Consider the following 22,962-nt stretch of genomic DNA (forward strand, 5'->3'; position numbering starts at 1 on the left):
GGTAAAAGCACCCCAAAACTCAAAAAAAGCATGATTTCCTACCTTGAGGGGGTTCATTAGTAAATTTGATAGAGGTCTGTAAAAGATTAATAGGAAACTCTGGGTGAGCCTCTGTAGTGATCCAGGTCCTGAAACCTTCACTCATAGATTCTGTTGTTGCAATGATGTCCATTAATTCACTAAGAAACTCCAAGCCAAGGTGGCAGTTCTGTAGAAGGAGCCATCCTCCATCTTGCATGCACTGATTTAATAGGCGCCTTGCATGGACTTCCTGGCCCTGACCCATTGAAATGGCACGACAGGGAATGTTCTGGAAGGAAAAAAGAAAGTTTCTTTTATATATATAGTTCTTTAGAATGATTATACACATGACATATTGCTTCTGTAAGTCCATGTGTAGTGACATTGTGCCACAAAGAAAACCACTAATATCAGTGGAGACTGATTATATTAAAACAGAGTAAACAAAACAGCAAAACCCTCCAAGTTGCTCTTATCTTCCACCTGCTGAAAGAAAACTACACTCACTGGACATAATCTTTTTTTGCAGGTCTGACAAAGTCAATGGGATAAGACAACTGAAACATTTTCCCTTCCTTTTCCCCACTTTCCCAAATAAAGCAGGACATACACACAGCAACATAGCTGCCCAACTATTCTTTTTCCTATGATGTGGACTATCTTGAGATGGACAGATATTAAGGCACTACATAATAATTAATGCACAGAGTAAAGCCAACAATGTTGGTGTCTTTTTACTGTCTGAACATATTTATTGCATCTAACAGAGAACTGTCAAGGAGGCAGGCAGGACAGGAGAGATTGGTTCACACTAAGTCATTCCTTAGCAAACATCCTGTATTGTTAATTGACAGCTGTGGAGACACTGATTCAGAGGATTCTAGTTTGGTGATCTGCTACCTCTAGCTAGTTTTCTAGCTGTTAGTTTTCTGGATTCAGAAGAGACAAAGCTCATAAATGCAAACACAAGAATTCTGGCAATTTATGGAGTCTTTCCTCCAGAGGCCATGGGAGAAGAAAGCCAGTTGTTCAGAAAAACAGAAGATGATACAAGCTCTCACAAGGGGATCTGAAAAAGGCAAGCTGACTAGCTTGCGATCAGGACCTTACAAATCTGTAAGTAATGTGCAGGCAGACCCCCTCTTGCTGATTGTTCTTACTACCCTTGTTCTTGTTGAGTAAGTGTGCTGGTTTTGGCTACAGTAGAGTTAATTTTCTTCATAGTAGCTAGTATGGGGCTGTTTTGGATTTGTGCTGGAAACAGTGTTGATAATACAAGGATGTTTTTGCTACTGCTGAGCAGCGCTTACACAGAGTTGAGGCCTTTTCTGCTTCTCACACCACCTCACAAAGGGGGGGATGTTCACAGTGATGGCGTTTGTCTTCCCAAGTAACCGTTACGTGTGATGGAGCCCTGCTTTCCTGGAGATGGCTGAACACCTGCCTGCCCATGGGAAGGAGTGAATGAATTCCTTGGTTTGCTTTGCTTGCATGCGCGGCTTTTGCTTTACCTATTAACCTGTCTTTATCTCAACCCACGAGTTTTCTCACTTTTACCCTTCTGATTCTCTCCCCCATCCCACCAGGTGGGAGTGAGCGAGCGGCTGTGTGGGGCTTAGTTGCCAACTGGGGTTAAACCATGACAGTAAGTAGTCCCCTGGCTTAGGTTGGCTGCCTGACTCCTACCAGGGAAAACCAGAATTATCAAACTATATACACGTTGAGGGCAAGGGAATTGATGAAAAGACTTCGTTTCATGGACAGTTTCATGTTCAAGACCTACAGCTGAGTATCCCTCATGCTGTGAGTGATGAGCTGCATAAAGACATCAGTCTGGGCCTATCTTCAGCTGGCTGAGAGCTACAAAGTTAATCTTAAGTTTTCCTGCTACTGGGACTCTCTCACTGTGAAACAAAAAAGAAGGAAGTCACCCAGTCCTAAACAGCGTGGATGAGGCTGCCCTACTTTTGCAGGAGATAAAGGTTAAGCATATGGACACAAGCTGTGCTAGGTCATTTGGCCTTAGGGTCAGAGAACAGGCCATGACCTGATTTTACTGAACAGTATAAATACAGCTGCTGTACATGATCCTCCACATCCTGGCAAAAGATTTAAGGAGAAGACAATGCCAAAGATAAGAAAGCAGTTAAACCCTGCTCTCAGGTCAGTAAAACCTGAAATTGCAGCTAAAAGAAATAAAGCTAAATAGCCTGGGAAGTTGGCTATGTGCTGGAGGAGCAAAAACTTTACCTTTTCTAAGATGTATCTGAGTACAGCTAGGACTCCTGTAAGTCAAAGACTATGACTACCCCTGCAGAGTCCATAAATATTCAGCTGGTACATTATTCCCTAACAAAGCATCTGCTTATAATTTGCTCTTCTCAGCAATGTTACCTCTGAAATGTACAATCATTAAAGGTTATAGAAACGTCAAGACAAGGAAAAAATATTTTTCCCTATGGACTGTCCTCATTTTACTCCTTCTGAAAGAACTCTATCAAAATGTCTGTGTACAGAATGTTTCTCTCAATAGTGAGTCATACCAATATCTCTGTGTCATCTTAATACATCGCTATGCAGATGAAAATACTATCATTTTAGTCACCACAGTGCCCCTGACAGTTCTGTTGAAGGTTCTCTGCATCATTCCCTGAAAGAAGAAACTATCTCTACAATAATAAAAATATCTGGTTTTAATGAAGTCAAAGTGCTAGGCATAATGAACTTCATTTTAATTCAGAAAGTTAAATTTTCACTCCATCTTCAAGTGAAAGTAAATAGGGCAGAAATACAACTAGTTTTAAGATACAGCTTGCTTGGTTTATAAACAAGGTTATATAGCTCAGTAGTCACAGATATTGTTTCCATTTCTTTGGGAGAAGGCCATCTGAACAACTAAATTTTAGAGTGAAAAATAAATTCTGGTCACAAATTTGAACATTTCCAACTGCAGATAATTGATTTATATTGTTACTATCATACTTAGAGGTACCATCAGTATTAACAATCCATTTTAAGACTACAAATCATGCCTGCAAAAGGGAAATCACTGAAAAATAGGCCCAGCATGTCTTTTGGAAGTTTTCTATCATTAAGAAGAAAAAAACCCCAATAAATAGGATACTTTGGAGGTATAGAATCACATATATACCAAGATCAGATCCTTGGTGCAGCTAACCTATGTTAAATCAAAGGTTTATTCTGGAAAAAAGCAAAGAAAGCCCAGAGAAAGATAGGAACCAAGTACAATTTGTTGAAAAAGTTGCAAAATAAACACAAAGCCCTCTTGCAAATGTTTCTGAAAACTGTAAATGATTTCTAGATACATTTTTCAAAAGCTAGAGAACTACAGAAGTGCTCCCCCAGTCCCACAATGTTAATATACATTTTTACTTTAAAAAAGATCTGTGTTTGTAGTTTGATTTGCAGAATCTGGATGGCTTTTGTAAATTTGAAAGGTTTCTATATTCTGTGTGGTAAGATCTTTACTTCAAGAGATCAGACAAGAACTTTACAGTTAAACATTACAGTTAACTTTACATTTACAGTTGACATTACAGTTGAACTTCAGGTTATGACAGCCTAGCTGATGTTGCCTTGTTCATAAACCATGCGTGAATAAACAAGGAAATCCCTTTAGCTCTTTGGCAACCTCACTTTCTATTATTCTATACGTTTCCTTAAAGCATGAAAACATGTTAAAACTGCCCACTGCAATATACTTTCAGAATGATGGCAAAAACTGCTGTCTTTTAACAGTCACAATTACAGAGCACTTTCTACCTACCAGCATTTTCCCAGACAGGCTAAGGTCTTGCTTAAGATTTGACAGAATGGGAGAACATTTTGTTCCACTCCTTGCAAGAGTGACTTTAAGTGATCAGCTGACTTCAAGTGACTCTATTAGGAGGTTAGTGTCACTCGTCCCCCTGCATGGCCAATGGGATAGAAATACTCAACTCCTTGATGTGAGTCAGAGTTAAGTTTCAATCGTGTGCTCTGAATTGCTTTCAGAGGAGCCACTCTTTCTCTTTATTGATTACAGAAAGTAACTCCTACTGGAGACAGGGTAAGTACCTATCTAGGAGTCCATTTCACAGGATACATATATTGAAGAGCCGAATAGGTGAATGAAAACGTCGTCATAAAGCTGACACTCCATTTGTATTCATACCATAGGCCATGAAAACGGGAATCCAATCACAACCACCTAATGTGTTTACTCGGACTTGAAAAGGGACTAAAAAAAATTGCCCATTTCTAGTCTATAAATATTCTTGCAGTTAATTTTGAATCTTCTACAAAGTCAAAATGTCTCTCATATCTTAGGAAAAGGCAATAGAATATTTTGTGAATAGGAGTAAAATTGTTCTTCCAATGCATTGCTTCCAATAAACTTAAAAATCCTGTTCACCCAACTGCTGTCCTTCTCCTTCCCTACGTCTGTATATTGGCTGGCTATCTGGCTGCACAGTTTTTGGGGACAAGGATCACATCAACAACTTCAGACTTAAGATTCCTAAGTTTAAACAGTTTAGTTCCTAAATTTAAGCACTCTTTATCACAGTCAGATAAATAAAATGAGTGTCCTGATTTTCAAAGAGAATGAGCATCTAAACTTTCTAATTAATAAGCTAAAGAAATTTGTGGGTGCTCCCCACTTTTGCAAGTAAGTCTTACTTAGTGCATACCAAAATCCTGCACCTCTAAATAAAGATGCATTCTAACAGGGAGGAAAATTTATGGAGATCTACTGTGAGTAACTTCTTGGGAAAATTATACTTGCATCTACATTGTGAATCATAAAACATAAAGCACAGAGTGCCTTAAAGTGATGCTGTACTGTAAGAAACATTGAACATCTCCATCAAGTGAACTGATTGAATGGTAGGGTCTCCAAATTAATTTCTCTTGTCACCATATTTATGATTTTTTTCTGTATCTTCCTGTAATCATCATTACTGTCAGCTCCTACAGTGAATGTAACACAGTGTAAACCACAAGTATTGCTTTGTTCGTACAGCTAAGTACTTTCACAAAGTAATGGACAATCATAGTCTGCTGGACAAAGACAGAGGGCTCATTGGAATCAAATAACTAGAAAAAGCAAGAATGTAACATTTCCATTTTCTTAGTAAATGCATTTTGGCTACTGGTCCAAAATTAACTTCCAGAGAACACTGGTATGAATATAAATATCATCATTCGAACTTCTATAAAATGTGGAAATACCATTTCTAGTTCAAAGGATAGTTTTAAATGTCTTTATCAGCTCTAGCAAACTCAGTTTAGGAGGATACCTTTGATTTTGCAAGACGTTCTATATTTTCAGTGGGGTCAGACCCCATTGATAAAAAGCACGTCAAAGGTGTTCGACAGTCGCTTTCTGTCCACATTGCTTCCATTTCAAGAATAAATCCTTCCGCATATTTCCCTCCAAGAGATTCTGCAATGTAGTGTCGAGCCTAAAAAAAACCAAGTTACCAGAAATATATACCTTTTCTTTTTTTTATTTAGCATTAATCACTGATGTGGAATTTATCAATACCTACATTGGAAGGCAACAACTTTCTAAACTTTTCATTTTCAACTTTGGTGTAAAAAAAGTTACAGTCCACAGGAGGCAACCATTGAAATTCTCAGCTGGCAAACTTCAAACAAAGAAAGAATTCTGCTCACATAACAGCCATCCTGTGAACACTGTTGCTAGAGGATGCTAAATGTTTTTTTAAAAAGAACTAAAGAAATCCATGCAGAATAGATCCACTGTTGGCTCTGAGGACGGCCCAGATATTGCCCCTAAATTACTGACTGCTAAAGCTTGGTGGATAGCCAAACAAAAGAGTTTCTCTATACCAGCCCCATTCTTGGCTCCTCTAAGCATGTATTGTTGACACTGTCTCTACAGCATAGCAGATTAGACAGATCTTTCATCTGACCCAGTTACAATCTTCCATATATTTGTTGGAACTTCAAACAGAAATTCTCCTGTCCATTGATTATCCAATTCAAGACTCTTATGCTGAATATCTATTTCTACAAAACATAAACACAGCTCAGACTTTATCCTTAAAGGTCAAACCTTCCCTATGCCTCTATTGTCCTCTTTTCACAGACATTTTCTAAAAGGACTTCTAAAGCTATCCTGGTGTATGAAACGCTTTTTTGACAGACATGATTTTCCAACTGTGTAAACTACTAGCACAGATTCTGAGGCATGTATTATGGAGAGAAATACCCAGGAACAAGGTGGACTGAGGAAGATGCCAATTCCAGAAAAAATAACTCAATCATCCACTATTAAGTGTAACTTCTGCCCTAGTGAAAAGAGGTAAAATTTGGTAACATTTGGGGAAACACAGTAGGGAAAGAAGAGATAAAGAAGATAGTAACAAAAAGGATCCCCTCTTCCCTCAAAAAATAAAATAATTACAGTTTTTGAAACCACTGTTCAGAGACATTCTTTCTCAAAGATGGTTGTGCAAGACAGTAAGTGTTGATAAATGAGCAGTAGCAGCTTTATTATTTGGTCTGTTTAAATTGTGGCAGATGGACCTCCCATACTTCTCTCTTATTTACCATCTGAAGAGAAGGAAAAAGGATAGAGGGGGTCTTGTTCAAAAAGAGGTCCATGAAAAAATGGTGTCCCCTAAATACAACACACCTGCTGTCACAACATGTAACATGTAAAGTTGAGATATGCAGGAAATCAGAAGAACTACTTTCCAGTGTAGCTAAAGACAAAAAAAGTGAAAAGAGGATACTCATAGGCTCATACATCTCTTTTAGACCTACATAGAGAAGACAAACCCAAATTTCACAGACCGTGGAGAAACTGCTAGTCTATTGCAGTTTCTTTTACAATATCTGCCATGAGATAGTCGTAATTATTACTTCCTCAACATGGAGGGTAAGTAAACAGTTTATCTGCTATTTTAGTGCACCTGTCATCACAGTGAACTGTTCTCTTTGACTTCTTCTGTGAAAAAATAAGCGTGTATCTTCTGATTCAGTGGAAGAATGCAACTGCTTTACAAGTGACTCCACTTTAGAAGCGCCACACAAAACCAATGGTATTCTTACAGCTCCAACACAATTTATTTCATGTTTTGCAATGCCCTTTCTAATTCACTGCAATAAAATCAACGAATATTTCTTTCACATATATTTATTATAAGGATTTCAATATCTGATTTTCAAAATAGCTCACTCTGCAACAAAAAAAAAGCAAATTCAGAGAACATCAGTTTGGAACTAGCAGTTCTACAGGAGATGCCACATGGCACAACCATTGTACGAAAGCCTATCTTACCTGGGCAACGGTATGATCAGGGCACCAGCTACGAACAAGGAGCAGTTTACGGAATTGATCCAGTAAGCTGTCATACCCATCAGGAATAACAGTTTTTTCAGGTGCTGCTTCATCAAACCAAGCTTTCCAAGACTTCTCATTCCTAACAACTTGCACCAGAAGTTGATTAAAAGGGTACAAGCTAGATAACTGCACAAGATTGAGCCATGTCATGTCAAGGATCCACTTTTTTGGTTTTGGTTCCACAGAATTCAGATCCAAACTGGCACCTCCTGCAAAGTGAAAAGCATTGTAGAGGAAAACAACCATTGTTAAACAGAAAAATGACAAGTAATAAAAAATATTTATTTCTATAATTTAGGGAGTAAAAATCTTTGTAAACCAGGACATGGAGACGTAGAATTTGCATGGAAGAGTCATTTAACAAAGACGGATTGGTGAAGTGGTCTCAGTGCCTCCCAAAGCTGATATCCCAGTAATTTTTGTGCTGCTTTTTCTCCATTTGTAGAGCTGGAATAAAACTTGCCTACCTAAAAGGATACTCAAAACCAAGTCTTCAGACCAGATGTAGAAAGGACCTATGGTTAGTCCAATCTCCCTTCACCTAGACTACAGAATAAGAAAGCACATGGTGCATTCATTTCCGGGACTGTGCAACTTCAACCGCCCCTCAGCTCAACCACCACTCCAGTATCATGCCCGTTTGCACCTCCAACACAGCTTAGTCACAGCTGAACATTAAATCTGTGTTTGCAAAGCAAACTGAGATATTTGAATGGCAAGTACCTGACTGTACTTATCTCATCTTGGTACCTGATTGTACTTATCATATCTTGGAGGCAGTGGAGTCCACCCCTATCAAATTTTACAACTTTACTAAAATTTGTCTTTGTCATTGTGTCTGAGTAGTGACATGCAGTGGTGGCATAATGCAATGCCATGTAACAATGTTTTACAACATGTAACAGATTTCCACTTTTTTTATACTGACAGTTAAATGTGGTACAGAGTCCTTATGTATTCACATGACTGCTCACCAGCCACCAAAAGAGATTTTGCTGACTGTCTCCAAGCTCACAGACATACATATGTGGCAACTCAAAAAAGAGGCACACAGGAGAAAACTATAGGGTCTCTTACAAAGTAACGGACATTTTTTTTTCTGTTTTGCAATGTAAAACAGTTAAAAATCCTCATCTAAGCATTATTTTGATAATAAATAATCTATATTGCTCTTGTTTTGGAAAATTTGTCTTTTAATTCCTTCTTGGGCTATATATGCTTTCATTCACCAGTTAAAAAACATTAGATCCATGGGATACAACATATTGTTAGTGCAAGCACTGCAAAATCTGAATTTGGCAGTTCACAGACATATGTAAACAGGAACATTTTTAGAGAAATTACCTTTGATCAGTGTCTCAAACTCAGTGTGTGAAATTTTCTTGGCCTGCAAGTCAATCTTCAGTGCCAGAAGCAATGTAAACAGGAATCTGTGATTTTCATACAGCCCTCGAACTGTGTACTTGAAGACTTCGTAGGTGAGATGCTCGATTACATATACTACCCTTTTTGCTGTGATCTGAGATTTCTGAGATCTTTCCACTGATAGGTCAAAAATGCCAAGGAACTGCCGTAAGGATGTTTGGTACATGACATTAACCAAGCTCATTTCCACAATTAGGAAATAAAGGATGCTACCACGACCAGCAACGGGCCGATACTCTTCACATGCAGTATTGATTTTCACTTCTGTCTCCGCTGCTGTGTTTAATTTTTCACTGACCTTAAAATTAATGGAAAAGACCATGAAGATTAAGTCATGTCACTTGTGATTTATACCGCACAAGCAAAAATAAAAGGTCTTGATTAAGATCACAATGGTATTTTTAGTCAAGCTTTGCTTCCCTCTGTCATTGTTTCAACACAGACATTGTGTCTTCATGTGTTCAAACACCAAGCACAATGGGATTTGATTCAAACTTACACCTGCAAAGTATGGCTGGAATATAAAGCGGTATCCAGGTAATAGTTCAATTTTGCAATATTTTACGAAGAAAAAATGATGGTGTTTCTACTATTTATTTGTTAAGAAGTCAGATGTTATATAGTGGCTCTGAATGGAAAAAAACAAAAGCAGAAAAAAAATCTGTCTACAAATAATCTTTAAATTACAAATAGAAAATGTATCTGCAATGCATTCAAAATTCACCTCTTCTGCTGTTGTTTTAGTGATTCTTAGGACTTCTATCAGAGACTCATCTTCAACCAAAGAGCCCTCTGTACTGGTTAGACGGAAGAGTAGATTATCTTCAAGCTCCTGCATTTTCCTCTTGTTAGATGTCACTTCTTCCATCAGTTTGACTCCTTCTGCCTCCAGTTCCTGTATTCAGAAATTTTCCTTATAATACTTAAGATTAATTCAAAGAAAGATTCCTTATAATGACACAGAAAACATGTGATTTCATGCATGATAGATTGGGGGCTTTGCTGCTTTTTCTATAAAACACAGAAATATTATATACTAAAGTAATTTATATGTATACTGCATTTATTTGATTAATGCAGCATACTGAGGAGAGAAAACACATCAGAATTACCAGGAAGTTTCATCATAGTAAGATGCACAAGGCACTAAAGCTAGTTTCCAATGGGAAGTGATAAAAGTGTTAGGTTCTTAAGATTAAATCAAAGGACTGAAAGATGCATTGTATGGATGGATTTTACATTGTTAGGGAAGTTGACTGGATGACCTTTTCCATTTCTAATTTCTATGATTCTGTGACTTTGCAAGATAAAGTCTGCTTATAAAATAAGAAATGTTACAATTATTATCTATGTCATATGGAATTTATATGCTATTTCTACAAGCCAGACAATGGCAAGAGACCAATGACAGACAAGTCAACACAATGCCAAGTGAAACGAGGCATCTATACTGCACAGTCCAACACAGCTCAGGGGTACCCTTGCTGGCTACCTTTATTTAATCAATCAAGTCAACCTTCCTGTAAGAAAAGGGTAGTTAATACCACCAGTCTACCTACACCTATGGCTTCAGTTTATTTTCATTCTTGTCAACATTCCAAGTTAGAGAAAAAGGAGATGTACAGAGTTATGCAGTACAGGAGAGGCTCTCCTGTATTTCAAAACAGTGACAAATTTCTTTACTCTCACCAACTTCTTATTTGGAAACCTGTTTGCAATATATTCTAGGGCTACAGAATGTAGCTCTGTGGAAGCTACAAATAACCGCATCCCAAAAGAGGAGAATGACTTAAACATCAGTCATTCAGCTTCAAATTTTCTGCATTTTCTCCTCTTTCTTTACCATTAACAGAAAAAAGATTAGAATTACACAAAAGGAGTAGTTCTACAGAGCACTCAAGCATGCATTTAACTGCATGCTTAAATTCTACTTAAGGACATGCTTTGTTTAAGAACAGGCACCTCACCCATTCTATTTGTAAGCCTGTAAAGAGTATCTTTCAGAAAATTAGCAAATATACCATATGCCAGGCTTTTGTTTGCAAGAGGATTTCACAACCGCATTTGTAACATAGAAAATAGCTGTTCTGAAGACAAATAGTGGCAGCAACTTCATTATCAAAGTACAAAAAGATGCTGATAATTTTTTTTTTTCATATAGTTGCAGGAGCAACCTTTAAAGCTGAGAAGAATAAACACTTCTTGGATTATATATTTCATTGATCACTATAGCAATCTTTAAGAATGTCTTGGTTCCTTTAATCTATTACTTTAGCTCAGTGATCATAAACTTGTCTTCTTTTTTGTAATAGAAAACCTGTTCTTCAGATTCTCTGTTCATGCTCTGTCTTTTCTTTGACCTAAATTCATCAGAGCTCCATTGGCTCTGGCTATTTACACCAGGACATTCATCTGTTATTGAGACAGAAGAGACAGAACAACCATGAATTCTTCGTATCTGCTAAAGGGAAGCAGCTTAATAAATGTTGATCACCTGCAACCATGTCCCTGTGCAGCAAGTAGTGCTGATACTGACCAGCTACCCTTGCAGCTCTCTTCAACTGATACACAGCACCGGATGAATATTTTTCAGTGACTATATTTTTGATCCAAAATGCAGTCTAGGTGTTGCTACCTATCTTCAATATGAATTCTCTAACAGTTTTGTCTGGGAAAAAAAACACAGAGCGAGGGTATCTGTGTGTGGGGAGATGAGTTTTATATGTAGGTCATGAGAAACGAATTTCACTTCTATCTTGATTTAAACCTCTGTCTCCCATCAGAGGTAAGTTACTCAGTCAGGATAGTCCCATCCACTCCTGCTGATGCTGTTCAATTTTGCTTACATAAACATCTACTGCAGTAAAGATTAAAAGTTTTGCATCCCTAGCATTTGTCCCACCCTGCTAATGGATAGCTTTTCCTCAGTACCTGCTGTTGTAGCTTTTCCATTTTTCATGGAACAATTCACAGGAAGTTTGGGCATAACAATGACTGTCCAGCCTCTGGCTGTGACTGTCAGACTGAAGGAAGGGCACTTAGATTCCAGTCCTTACTTCAGCAAATGCTCGTTTGAGCAAAGTGGAAAGGTGTTGGCTGGAGAAAGTGACAGCACCACTAAAGCACGCTGGTGAGAACTTTGGGAACTCAGAGGGAGAAATGAATTCCCTTAGGTAGGGAACTGCTCTCACATGAGCAAGCCTACCTGAGTTACTTACTGAAAGCAGCAGCTCTGCTAATCCAAACCTTAATTTTTGTTACTTTTCTCACAAAGACACAATTAGGAAATGTTCCATTTGAAATAAACAAGTCATTCAATTTGATGTGAAATACAACTTCTGTGCTTTCACTTTAATGAGAAAGGAAGAAAATACTTCATTTTAGTGTAATTGGACCATAACATTCATGTATTTATTGGTATGACTGCCACAGTAAAAAACCCACGTTTGTCCCCAGTGCCTATTATGAATTGACTCCTAAGTTTTTGGATAACCAGGCTGTTAAGTTAGATCACACAAAAAGAAATAGGAATAATCTAGGAGGAATAATTATTGTGGAGGATGTCTCAGATTTGATATTATGAAATAAAACTCCTGAAAAACACCTGAGAGAGGATTTTCTTCCTTGTATTTTCTTCCACGTAATCAATGGGAATTTTAGTAAGAGCAGAGTCAAGTCAGCGTTCAGGGCTCCTTAAAAATCTCGTATCTTCTTGCACACTAGAGCCTGGCTGGCAAAAGTCGTACAAGTTCATAACATTTTTTTCATGTAATTCAAATTAAGTTTAAAAAGGACTTCAGAAATAAAAGAGGTTTCTGACTGAACAAGGAGCCTTTGCTATATATGAAGGAATAAAGATGCTTTATGTATGTCATGTATATGCCTGTGTTGTATTTTTAATGAATAATTTTCTTTCTTCTCTTTCCAAGGCCAGTTCTTAAAATAAATGTTTAGGTCCCTCCATTCAATTAAAAAACAGCTCCACATTGTCTTTCAGCAAATGCACAAACCCCTAAACTTTCATTCACATTTTTGTTCTTGCATTTGATTTCAACCAAGGCATTGAATATATCCACTCATGCTGCAGATACTGAAGAAGCCTTCCCTCTATACAAATATTGCAAGCTACTAGATACCTGTTTTTCTGTGAGGATGACACGGCCAAGGAGCTGATCCTCCAGCCCTTTCATAGTAACAGTAAAGTCAATCACAGTTGTTCTTGCGCTGATTTCTGGAGTATAGGCAGGATTAGCCAATTTTGTTGTCATATAAAGAGTAAACCCCTTCATTAGATCTACCTCTTTGTCACCTACTTTCACCTGAAAATAAAACATATTACTCAATGTTCAAAAGCTGAATTCAGAAAAAGTTATTTTATGCAGTGAAAAATAGATGAACTCTTTTTTTACATTTTCATTTACACTTTTTAAACTTTCTGCTTCAGAGGTAAAAAAACCCAACCCCATGAGTTCACTACTCATCTTTCTAAGTAAGTGTTGCAAAGGTGTGAATCTCGCCAGTCTCCAGACTACCAGATAGCCAGCATCTGTCCTATTGTTTTTTAATTTCATGTTCACGATTCATCTTACTTTGTGTGCTGAACCAGATTTTATGAAATTTTTTTCCAAGATGTTATCTAGAGCAGGATCAAGTTCCTCTCCAACATCTTCAATTAACAAAGGTCGGCCAAGGGACAGGCAGTCTTCTATATGACTTCTGAAGAACTTGTGGTTCATAACTGTAACCTAGGAAGATTGGTTCACAATATAGCATGCATTTGCAAGCACACAGAAAACAGTATAAAATCTATTGCAACATTCAAAAATTATACTCATCCTGGGATACCTACACAAATGATTACATTTTAGGGACCAACACCCACCTCTGCTGAAATGAATGGAAGTTTTGCTTTAAGCTTAACAGAATAGGAGATCAGACTTCTTTATTGTGATCTACTTATTTACTTATCTACATACCTATCTAATAACTGTAGTTTCTTAATACCTTTTATTTATTAATGGATTTATGCTCAGAACACTAATGTGAAGAAGGGAAATATTTATAGGGTTCAGACAGGGAACCAGTGTTACATAGGAGGCCTGGTCTCACATCAGATGTTGAATTTCCAATTCAGTTCCCATTTCACAATATAAAGTCTTAAAATGGCTAAAAATCACATAGACTCCTTTTCATTTATTTAAATTTAATAAATTTAACATAAGCCTTTGAGATGAGAATTGAATAGGTTTTCCAGGCATCTGTTAAGCCATGGTTTTGGGGTAGTTTTTTTACCAGAAAAAACCCTAGGATAGAAATGTTTTTAAAATAAATCCTTGTCTTGCAGGCAGCGCTCTTTGAAAAAGGTATAATTAAAATATCTAGAGGCACGTTACATAGTCTTAAAACAGTATATTATTCAAAAATTAATACTATGTTCCACCATTTTTAGCTTTGTTATAATGTAAGCATATGTGTATCCACCAAAACAGCATGTTGCCTACATTTTTAGTCCAAATGAAACCAAGGGATGAAGTTAGTGTCTTAGTGAGCAACAGTATAACCCTAACTAGACTATAGCAAATTACAATATCCCAGATGTAAAGGCATAATCTAAACACTTGGGTATGTAGAGTCTTGACATAACTCTCTTCCTCCTGGACTTTATAGGGGGAGAACTCAGATTCTTCTAACACAGCTGACACCTGAGCCAGGATGTCTAAAAGCCCATAACTGACTGAATTTTCATCAGGAAAGATTCCTCCGCATTTAGAGGTTGCATTTATGTGTATTCAAAGCCATTTAAGTTTTGAGAGTACTCAGCAGCTCAGTAGTTAAGCCCCATCAGGATTCACAAATTTCATAGTCTGGATATTCACACATACTGACCACAAGGCAAGCCTGGTAGACATTTTTCTCTGGCTCATCAGTCAAATGTCATCATCACTTATAGTGTATGAATAGTGGGGAAAGAGGAAACGGTATTTTAATCTACATCTCCCAGTCCCTGCTTTGGTGAGTATGTGATACAAGATCCTTACGCAATTACTGGACCAGGGAATGGAACCTGTGTGTTCGCAGTCTCCTTCAGGCTGCACGCCAGCACATAGCAAGAGCAGCAGGGCGGGCAATACAGACTCAGTGCCAATTAAGGGAGGGAGGAGGGATTGCAGCTTAAGGGACACTTTAAAATTATTGGGGAAAAGGCTACAGCATGGCAGAAAGCAGCCACCTCGAGGGCGGGCAATACAGACTCAGTGCCAATTAAGGGAGGGAACTGAAGTTGCAGCTTAAGGGACACTTTAAAATTATTGGGGAAAAGGCTACAGCATGGCAGAACGAGTCAGTGTAGGTCCCTAACTGAAGGAGATTCACTGTTGCCACTCCTGAGCTCAGCTTGGCAGCTCTCTGAAATCCTGAGTAGGAGATGCAAGTCTCAAAGAGGGTGGAATATGAGGTACATCCTTCTCTCTATTGTTTCCTGTTGGTTACTCACACTAGGGTTTCTTGATCCAATTTTGGGGAGCCAAAGTAAGGTCTGATGTAATTTAGAGGAAGCCATGTTATCTACTGTAAGACAGTAGATTTCACACAGTCACAAAATGCCTAAATTATTCTGTGAATACAACTCACATGTTTCAGGAGAGCTTTTCATCATATTTTTCAAAGGCATCCATTTTTCCAAGATCTTTGAATGTTGTACATTATTTTTCTGTCTTTTCTCAGTCAATACTTCCCATTTCTAGCTGTGTTCCTACACCATTTTTTGAGCATGTTCAATTTACCAGAACCTGGATTTGGTGTGGGCCTTTCTTAACAGTGCTAGCAAATACAGATCTAGGTCAAGCTCCAGCAGGTTAAGGATTTAGCTAATGACATCACCATGATGTAATCAGCTCTCTGGATGTCACCATCCTTACCTTCATTCCCAGTTTCTTTTTCTTATCCATCACTCTCATTTTGAGTGAAGACAGTATACCATGGTATTCATGTGATAACCTACAGTTGTAGGATAGACTTGATTTATTAACAACTAACTCTTTAGTATCATACTCGATCTGGCCTGAAAATATATCATGTGTTTAGATCTTTATCATAACCCATCTTATCCTTATTGGTGTAACAAAGCATGGAAGGTAGGCTGATTAGGAGGGAAAAAAAAGAAAGTTTTGAATTAAATAGAAGACCCAGATCCCAAACAGGACGCACTGCTACATAGAAAGTGAGAAGGGTGGATAAATTAAGCAGTAAATATTTTTATCACATGCATTAATCATCAAGATGCAGCCTAAATTTGGGCTTTGTGTTTGATATGCCTCAAAGATCACTAGATTTCCATTCTACTTCAGGCCACCATTCTTTTTCCAGTTCCTCCTTTTTTCTTTTCCCTATTTTCCTCTTAAAATGCTTACCCTAAAATGTTATTGCCATGCAGCACAAACTGCCTGATACTGTCTGGTCTTAATTTTGCAAGTCATTTACTTCCCTCTATGTTTCTCTTTCTCTATGACAAGTAATTAAAAGAGTCATCATAAAAATACATATGGCATAACATATAATTCCAATTTGCTCTTGAAACTGTCTTTCTGGGAGATGACAAAGCAGTACAAGCTATTTCACCCTGATACAGATAGGTCATAGATTTTGTGTCAGTCTTGTTTTAATTTCTGCCTAACTGTATACCATAAATATCAGATTTAAATTACACATGGCCAAAGTATGATGACAGAAAAAATAGTATGCATTGCTAACTATGATGTGAAATGACACACACATAAAAATATTAAATGAACTATTTACCTGGAGTCCATTATTCTTTTCCTTATTTTTAATCCAGATCTTTCCTTGACCTTGTGGATCAATCAGCAAAGGATATCTAGATGCTTTTGTGACAATGATGCCATTCTGAATTGAAAGGTCATCGTTCGGGAGACCCTGGAGGTTCCATTCACACACTGTAGCATTGTCAACAAGCATACCAGTCAGGTTCACGTCCTAATAGAAAATATGTAATTACAAAATTAGTACCAGTTAGAGGAGTTATACTAAAACGTTTGATGGAAGATTTGTCTTCTTACTGTGATCATAATGCATGATAGAATGTATTTGGTAGTTATTGTTTATTGTTTCCTTTCTTTAAAGTTCAGTACGTAAATCATTGAAGTTGGGCAATAATGAATGTGAATTCTGTTGAGGCTTTGATGTCCATCAAAGAGTGTCAGAGAAACTCTGAAGCCAGTTCAATATCTAATGACAAGCTGATTTTGGTATTGACACTCTTTTCTTGCTAGCTCAAGAGGAACGGTCGTCTTGGTCACAAGAGCTTCCTCCTCCTGTAAAGTCGTAAAGTGCCCTCCAAGTATATACATGAATACAGGATGGCTTGTGGGAGACTCAGACAAGAAAGAGAAGATGTGCTATGGATCAATAACCATGAACTATCATGGAAAGTTATTGTTGCTATGGTCAGAACTCTTCCCAGCTCATATATTCTCCTGAAGTTTGATTTGTACACGTCGACTAACCTGCTTTATTTTATTCACTATGAACAGTTACTGGCCTCTCAAGAATGTGTATGTGAAAGAAAACAGTGCTTTAAATCACAAACCAAGCTCTCCAAATTAGAAAAGTAGCTTAATAATGATGTGAGTTTAAAAAGAATAAAATTGAAGGGTTTTTTATTTGCTCCTTACATTTTTCACTCAAGAATTCCTATTTGTAAGCTTTCTCTACAAACAACATGTTTAAAAAGAAAGAAAAAGCCTCCAACTCCTGCAAAAATCACATAATTCAGCATCTGAAGCCTAAAGCAAAATTTCAAATACTGTGAGACTTGTGATACAATCATGAGAGTTAGTGATACCAGTGGTTGCAAGACTCAAAAGCCTTTTCACCCCTTTGATTTTTTTACTACTCTGATTATTGAAGAATCTGAATGAAGCAACACAAACCATTCTCAGAAGACAGAGAAACTTTAAGAATCCAGTTTCCATTTGTGAAAAGGACAGTAAAGCATTTAATAGCCAAAATTTTCAGCAATTGGAACCTAAAACCATATTTAGCTCCTTAAGCAGATGAGTAGGGTCTAAACAGCTTTGAATTTTTTCTTACTGCAGCAGGAAGTATCAGTCATACTGCAACTCTGAAACTTAGCTAATTTAAGTGCCTAACTACACAGATAGATAGCTAATTTTAAACAGCTCTCTTTAAATCGTTATGCCTAAATGACTCATACACCCACAGCCAGTTAGTCTGTGACAAAGTAAGGCAGATGTCAAGCCTTTTGCTTGAACTGAAAAGCTGCTTTCTTCCCTGTGGTGTGAAGTATCAAGAGAAGCCCATATGCTGCCTTTTGTGAGTACTTAATTCACTGGAAAAAATTAAAACTCTCTTCCACACACTATCATTGTAGTCATAATCCTGTCTTTAATGGCAACTATCTAAACAGAATGGTAATTATGGTTTGAAACTCGTTAATTATGGCATTCCAAGTCTAACCTGTCCATATGAAAAAAAAAGCAATACAGAAACAATCAAAAAGTATTCCTCAAATTTTGAAGGATGCAGCTGAGTAGCAATGTGGTCAGAACATCTTCACAGAGGCAGAATTTTAGTTCTTTATGTCTTGCTTTCTAAGGACATTATACATCCAAGTTCTTACCCTTAAATGGCAAGAATCTTGACAGATATTCCCCAAGGTAAGCAGCTTTTAAGAACGTTTTGTACACTGAATTTGAGAAAGAGCCTCCCTGGGATGAATAGTAGGATAACTCCCATACCACGTTGGTAAAGAATCTTGCTTGCACTGCAACTGGTACTTTATTAATAAATCCATCTTGGCCTTACATATTACTTATTAACAGGAGCTTTCAAAGAGCTTTGCTGGGCAAGTCAGAATCATTCATCTTTGTAAGTCATAGCATAAATTGGGCTGGGCTGTGAGGTTCACTCTGTCAGGTCAAGGTTAATCACTGTTATGAGAAGCATTATACACCACCTAACGTAAAAAAAAAAAAAGATTCGCAAGTAACTTCTATGAGGTGAAAGGCATGACAAACCTCTCATGGCAAAGAGGTCTCCCTAATATAGGTCTTAAGTGTCAAATCCCCCAAGAACCTGAAAAGAAGATGCAGCAGGGATACTAATCTACCTTCAGCTGTTTCACAATGGTACAGCCACAGCTACACACAGGTTGCTCACTTGCTCCCAGCACTTTCCAGCAGCACCTACTCAGTCAAAATCTTTGACAGCTGAGGACAGGAGCCATTTGGGCTTAATGCCTCCACTCCTGTATTGAGAGTAAGAGAGACTGCCTGAACTATTTCTCCAACCTTTACTGCTGGAGAAAATGTACGCAGGTATTCACAAAACCAAGTGGAAGGCAACATGGACAGATTACTCAGAAGGACAGTTTTGATTATTATGGCCTAAATTTTGCCTTCAGCATGAATAAGTCTTCCAGGTGTAAGGAAGAATATTAGACAGACCTCCTAAAAGTCATGGAATAGGAACAAGGCTGCTGCTGGCCATGAGCAAAGCCTGTGCACCAGAACAGCTGCCAGGTCTGGCACTCCTGAGGCAGACAGTGGTAAAAGGAAAGAACAAGATTCATGTAAAGGAACCTGCCCTGTATCATAGTCCCAGCATGCAGGTTGCTCACTTTAATAAAGGTAGTATATGATGTGGCAGGGAGCTGAAGCTGCATGATGGGACCGTAGCTCCGCTGCATTTTAGGCCACCTCTACCTGCACAGACTTAGGCCAACTGAGGAGAAGCCATAATGTCAGGCTCACTGAGAACAGCCTCACTGATGACAAATGCACATGGATTTAAGAGCTCAGACTGGAGAAAGCTGAAGCGGTGTAAACCAAGCTTTACAAAATCCAGGTTTTGTTTAACTTAATCATTTCAACAAGACACTTCAAATTAAACTAAATTAAATTGTGTGGGTACACAGCAGAGGGTTTAACAGGAGGGTATTAATTGATAATACACGGAGGTGCAGAGGTGATATTTCTTGGTTCAAAATGTGCAATGGTCTTTTCTATAATTGGATGTAAGTATTTTTATGTCAATCAAGAATTAATCAAGCTACCCTAAGAATAAAAGTGTGAAGCTTTAAAAAGGAAAAACTGTTTAGTTCCATTTTACAGATATTTTCTAGCAAATCTAGATTATTAAAATGTTGTACTTAAGTAATCCTAAATGAAAATAATGGAAATTTTTATTCCTAGACTAGTTTGTTGTGTTCAAAATTTAATATATTAAGAACGGTAGGTTAAAGAATTTATGATGTAATAGGTCAGAAATGCAAAATATATGAAAAACCTTTCATTCAAATTCACCCTTTATATTCTAGATTTACAGTTCAGAGTTAAAAGTGGATATCTAGAGAGAAAGCAGATTTTTAGTGGCAGCACATGAGACTGTAGGTGGTAAAATGGGAGATAGGGTAAATCTTGCTGCGTCCCTGGAAGTTGGTTGGGGCATAACTCCAACCCAACCCAGAAGCCACAGACCAATCTCCCCACCCCTGCACCATCCTGTAGGGCTAACTTGGGAGCTGCTGCTTCAAAGACTGCCTGGAAAACTGTAGGGGCACAGCAATACCAGTTGTGGGGTGGTATTCTCAACCACATATTCACAAGTTATTCCTTGTCAGGAGATAACTTAAAATGTTGAGGGAGGCAGTTACAACTGGTGTTTTCTTCAATATACATATTTTCCACTTTCAGTAAATGCTCAATGTGGCCGATTTGCTTGACTTTATGACTGAAATTATGGACACAACATGGCATTTGCAAAAAACCACCAACTATGGGGGAAAACTGTGACTACCTGATGAAACCCCTTATGATAAGGTAAATCTGTTCCAAGCTGGTAAATTCTACTTCATTTCCCATATTATGCAATTTCCTCCCAGGGCAGCTGACCTCAGATAGCATCTCTCTCTCAGATTTGCCCGAGTGATGGCCTATATACCAATCTTGCAACGTATGACAGTATGAAGAGAATCTTAAACCACATTTTTTTTAGAAGCTCAGTTGTCAACTGTTCAGATTTTTTATTTATTAAAAATTTGATGGAATGTGACGGCCTGTAAATAATATTCCAATTATGTACTTTTCTGGAACAGAATGCTCTGAACATTATTTCTTTACAAGGCAGAGAGTAAGGTCAGGACAGAGCACAAACGCTTACATTACTGTATGGAATCTTGCTGTTGTCCATCTCTTTCTTCCACAATTGGAGCAGCAAATTCCTGTACTCCTGATTGAAAGGTCCAGAGTAAGAGAGAAATCCAGTGGCCAGAAGAACATTCCCCACTAAATTAATAATTTGATTTTGAAAGTTTTTGCTGCTTGTCGTCCAACGAAGCTGTATGTAAAACATTATAAAGAAGTTAGACTAAACAGGCACAAAACTAACATGAAGATCTAACTTAAGAATTTACCTCTTTCTGGTAAATAATTGTTCTTCGAACCAGGAGTATTTTTGTCTTTAAATCATTCTTTTCAGAAGTAGAAGTTTTCTTGGAAGAGATGGCAACCACCTGACCAAGTGGAGAAAAAGCATCTTTGCCAACAAGCTGGCCAAACTGGTAAGAAGTGCTTTAAAGGAGGAACAAAGTGGGAGGGAGAGGATGACCAACAATCTTGTGAGGAAGTGGAGGACCAGGTTGGCAAACAAAATATGTGGGGTGATATAAACAGTAGGGACCTTGTAATCAATAGAACAGGGCTAATGGAGAACCACCCCAAGCATATCCACATAAACAAAAAAGTGCCTACCAGACAGAATGATGGGGATAGCTTTCATACTGTTTCTGGGAAATTAGCACAGCTGGGCACCTCTCTGAAGTGCTTGTACACTAACGTGCACAGCATGGAGAACAAACAAGGAATTAGAGGTCTGCATGCAGTTGCAGAGTCAAGATCTCATGGGGACATGGTGGGAAGGCTTCCACAACTGGAGTGCTGCAACAGGTGTATACAGGCTTGTTAGGAAGGACAGGCTGGGAATGTGAGGAGGGGAGTTTTCTTTTATGTGAGAGCAGCTGGAATGCATGGAGTTCTGCATCTGAGACTCTGGGATAGACAATGAGCCAGTTGAGAGCTTATTGGTTAGGATTAGAGGGCAGACAAACATGGGTGATGTTGTGTGTGTCTGTTACAGACAACGTGATCAGGAAGAAGTAGATGAGGTCTTTTTCAGACAATGGGAAGAAACCTTGTGTTCACAGGCCCTGGTATACACGGGGGACTTTAACCACTCTGCTATCTTCTGGAGGGACAACACAGCAAGTTACAAGCAATCCAGGAAGTTTTAAGGAGTGCACTGACAAAAAATTCTTAGCACAGGTAACTGAGGATCTAATGAGGGAAGGTGGTTTGCTGAACCTCAGACTTGCAAACAAGAAATAACTGGTCAGGAATGTAAAGGTCGGGGGCAGCCTTGGCTGAGAGCATTGAGATTGTTTAGCCCTGAGAACAGACGGCTCGGGGGGAATTTTATCAATGTGTACAAATACCTGATGGGAGGGTGTAAAGATGATGGTGCCAGACTCTTTTCAGTGGGTCCCAGTGAAAGGACAAGGGGCAATGGGCACAAATTGAAATACAAGAAATTCCAATTAAACATACAAAAATCTTTTTTACAGTGAGAGTGGTCAAGGACTGGAATAGGTTGCCAAGAGAGGTTGTGGAGTGTCCATCTTTGGAGATATTGAAAACCCAATTGGACAATGCCCTGAGCAACCTGCTCTATTTGACCTTGCATTGAGCGAGGGGGGTTGGGTTAGATGACCTCCAGAGGTCCCTTCCAATCTCAATTATTCCATGATTCTGTGATTTTCTGAATATTATTTTTGAGTTTTACTTATTCCTTTCTCTCCAGATTTCTGTTCCCTTCAATCACTCTGCATGCAATCTTGGTCAGGACCTACATGTTTTAAATTTAGAAAATACACATTTAACCCAGTGTCAGTTTTGCCCAAGGCTCCAAATGCCATATATAGTCTTCTAATTTTTTGTCTGAATTTTCAAAAGTAGAATGGAATAACAGCTTTTACAAGACCTCATAGCACAAGGCTTCAGAAAACCCACAATAAGGCACTGAAACTTCCTATTTTGTTGTTGCTTTTA

At 38.1% G+C, this 22,962-nt stretch overlaps 1 protein-coding gene across 1 annotated transcript in view; it reads right to left on the reverse strand.

Annotated features, from left to right (window-relative positions):
- The window catches only part of LOC103896741 (dynein heavy chain 5, axonemal), a 152,017-nt gene that overhangs the window by 37,560 nt on the left and 91,495 nt on the right, over positions 1 to 22,962 (reverse strand). Inside the window, exons 48-56 of the mRNA XM_019471358.1 lie at positions 21,020 to 21,196; positions 16,619 to 16,813; positions 13,411 to 13,566; positions 12,958 to 13,140; positions 9,546 to 9,716; positions 8,741 to 9,119; positions 7,334 to 7,605; positions 5,322 to 5,486; positions 43 to 310 (exon numbers count right to left, since the gene is read on the reverse strand). Coding sequence (XP_019326903.1) covers positions 43 to 310; positions 5,322 to 5,486; positions 7,334 to 7,605; positions 8,741 to 9,119; positions 9,546 to 9,716; positions 12,958 to 13,140; positions 13,411 to 13,566; positions 16,619 to 16,813; positions 21,020 to 21,196 — 1,966 coding nt within the window. The remainder of the gene's footprint in view (positions 1 to 42; positions 311 to 5,321; positions 5,487 to 7,333; positions 7,606 to 8,740; positions 9,120 to 9,545; positions 9,717 to 12,957; positions 13,141 to 13,410; positions 13,567 to 16,618; positions 16,814 to 21,019; positions 21,197 to 22,962) is intronic.

This window comes from Aptenodytes forsteri, unplaced genomic scaffold, assembly GCF_000699145.1.
Source record: "Aptenodytes forsteri isolate BGI_AS27 unplaced genomic scaffold, ASM69914v1 Scaffold97, whole genome shotgun sequence".
Lineage (NCBI taxonomy): Eukaryota > Metazoa > Chordata > Aves > Sphenisciformes > Spheniscidae > Aptenodytes > Aptenodytes forsteri.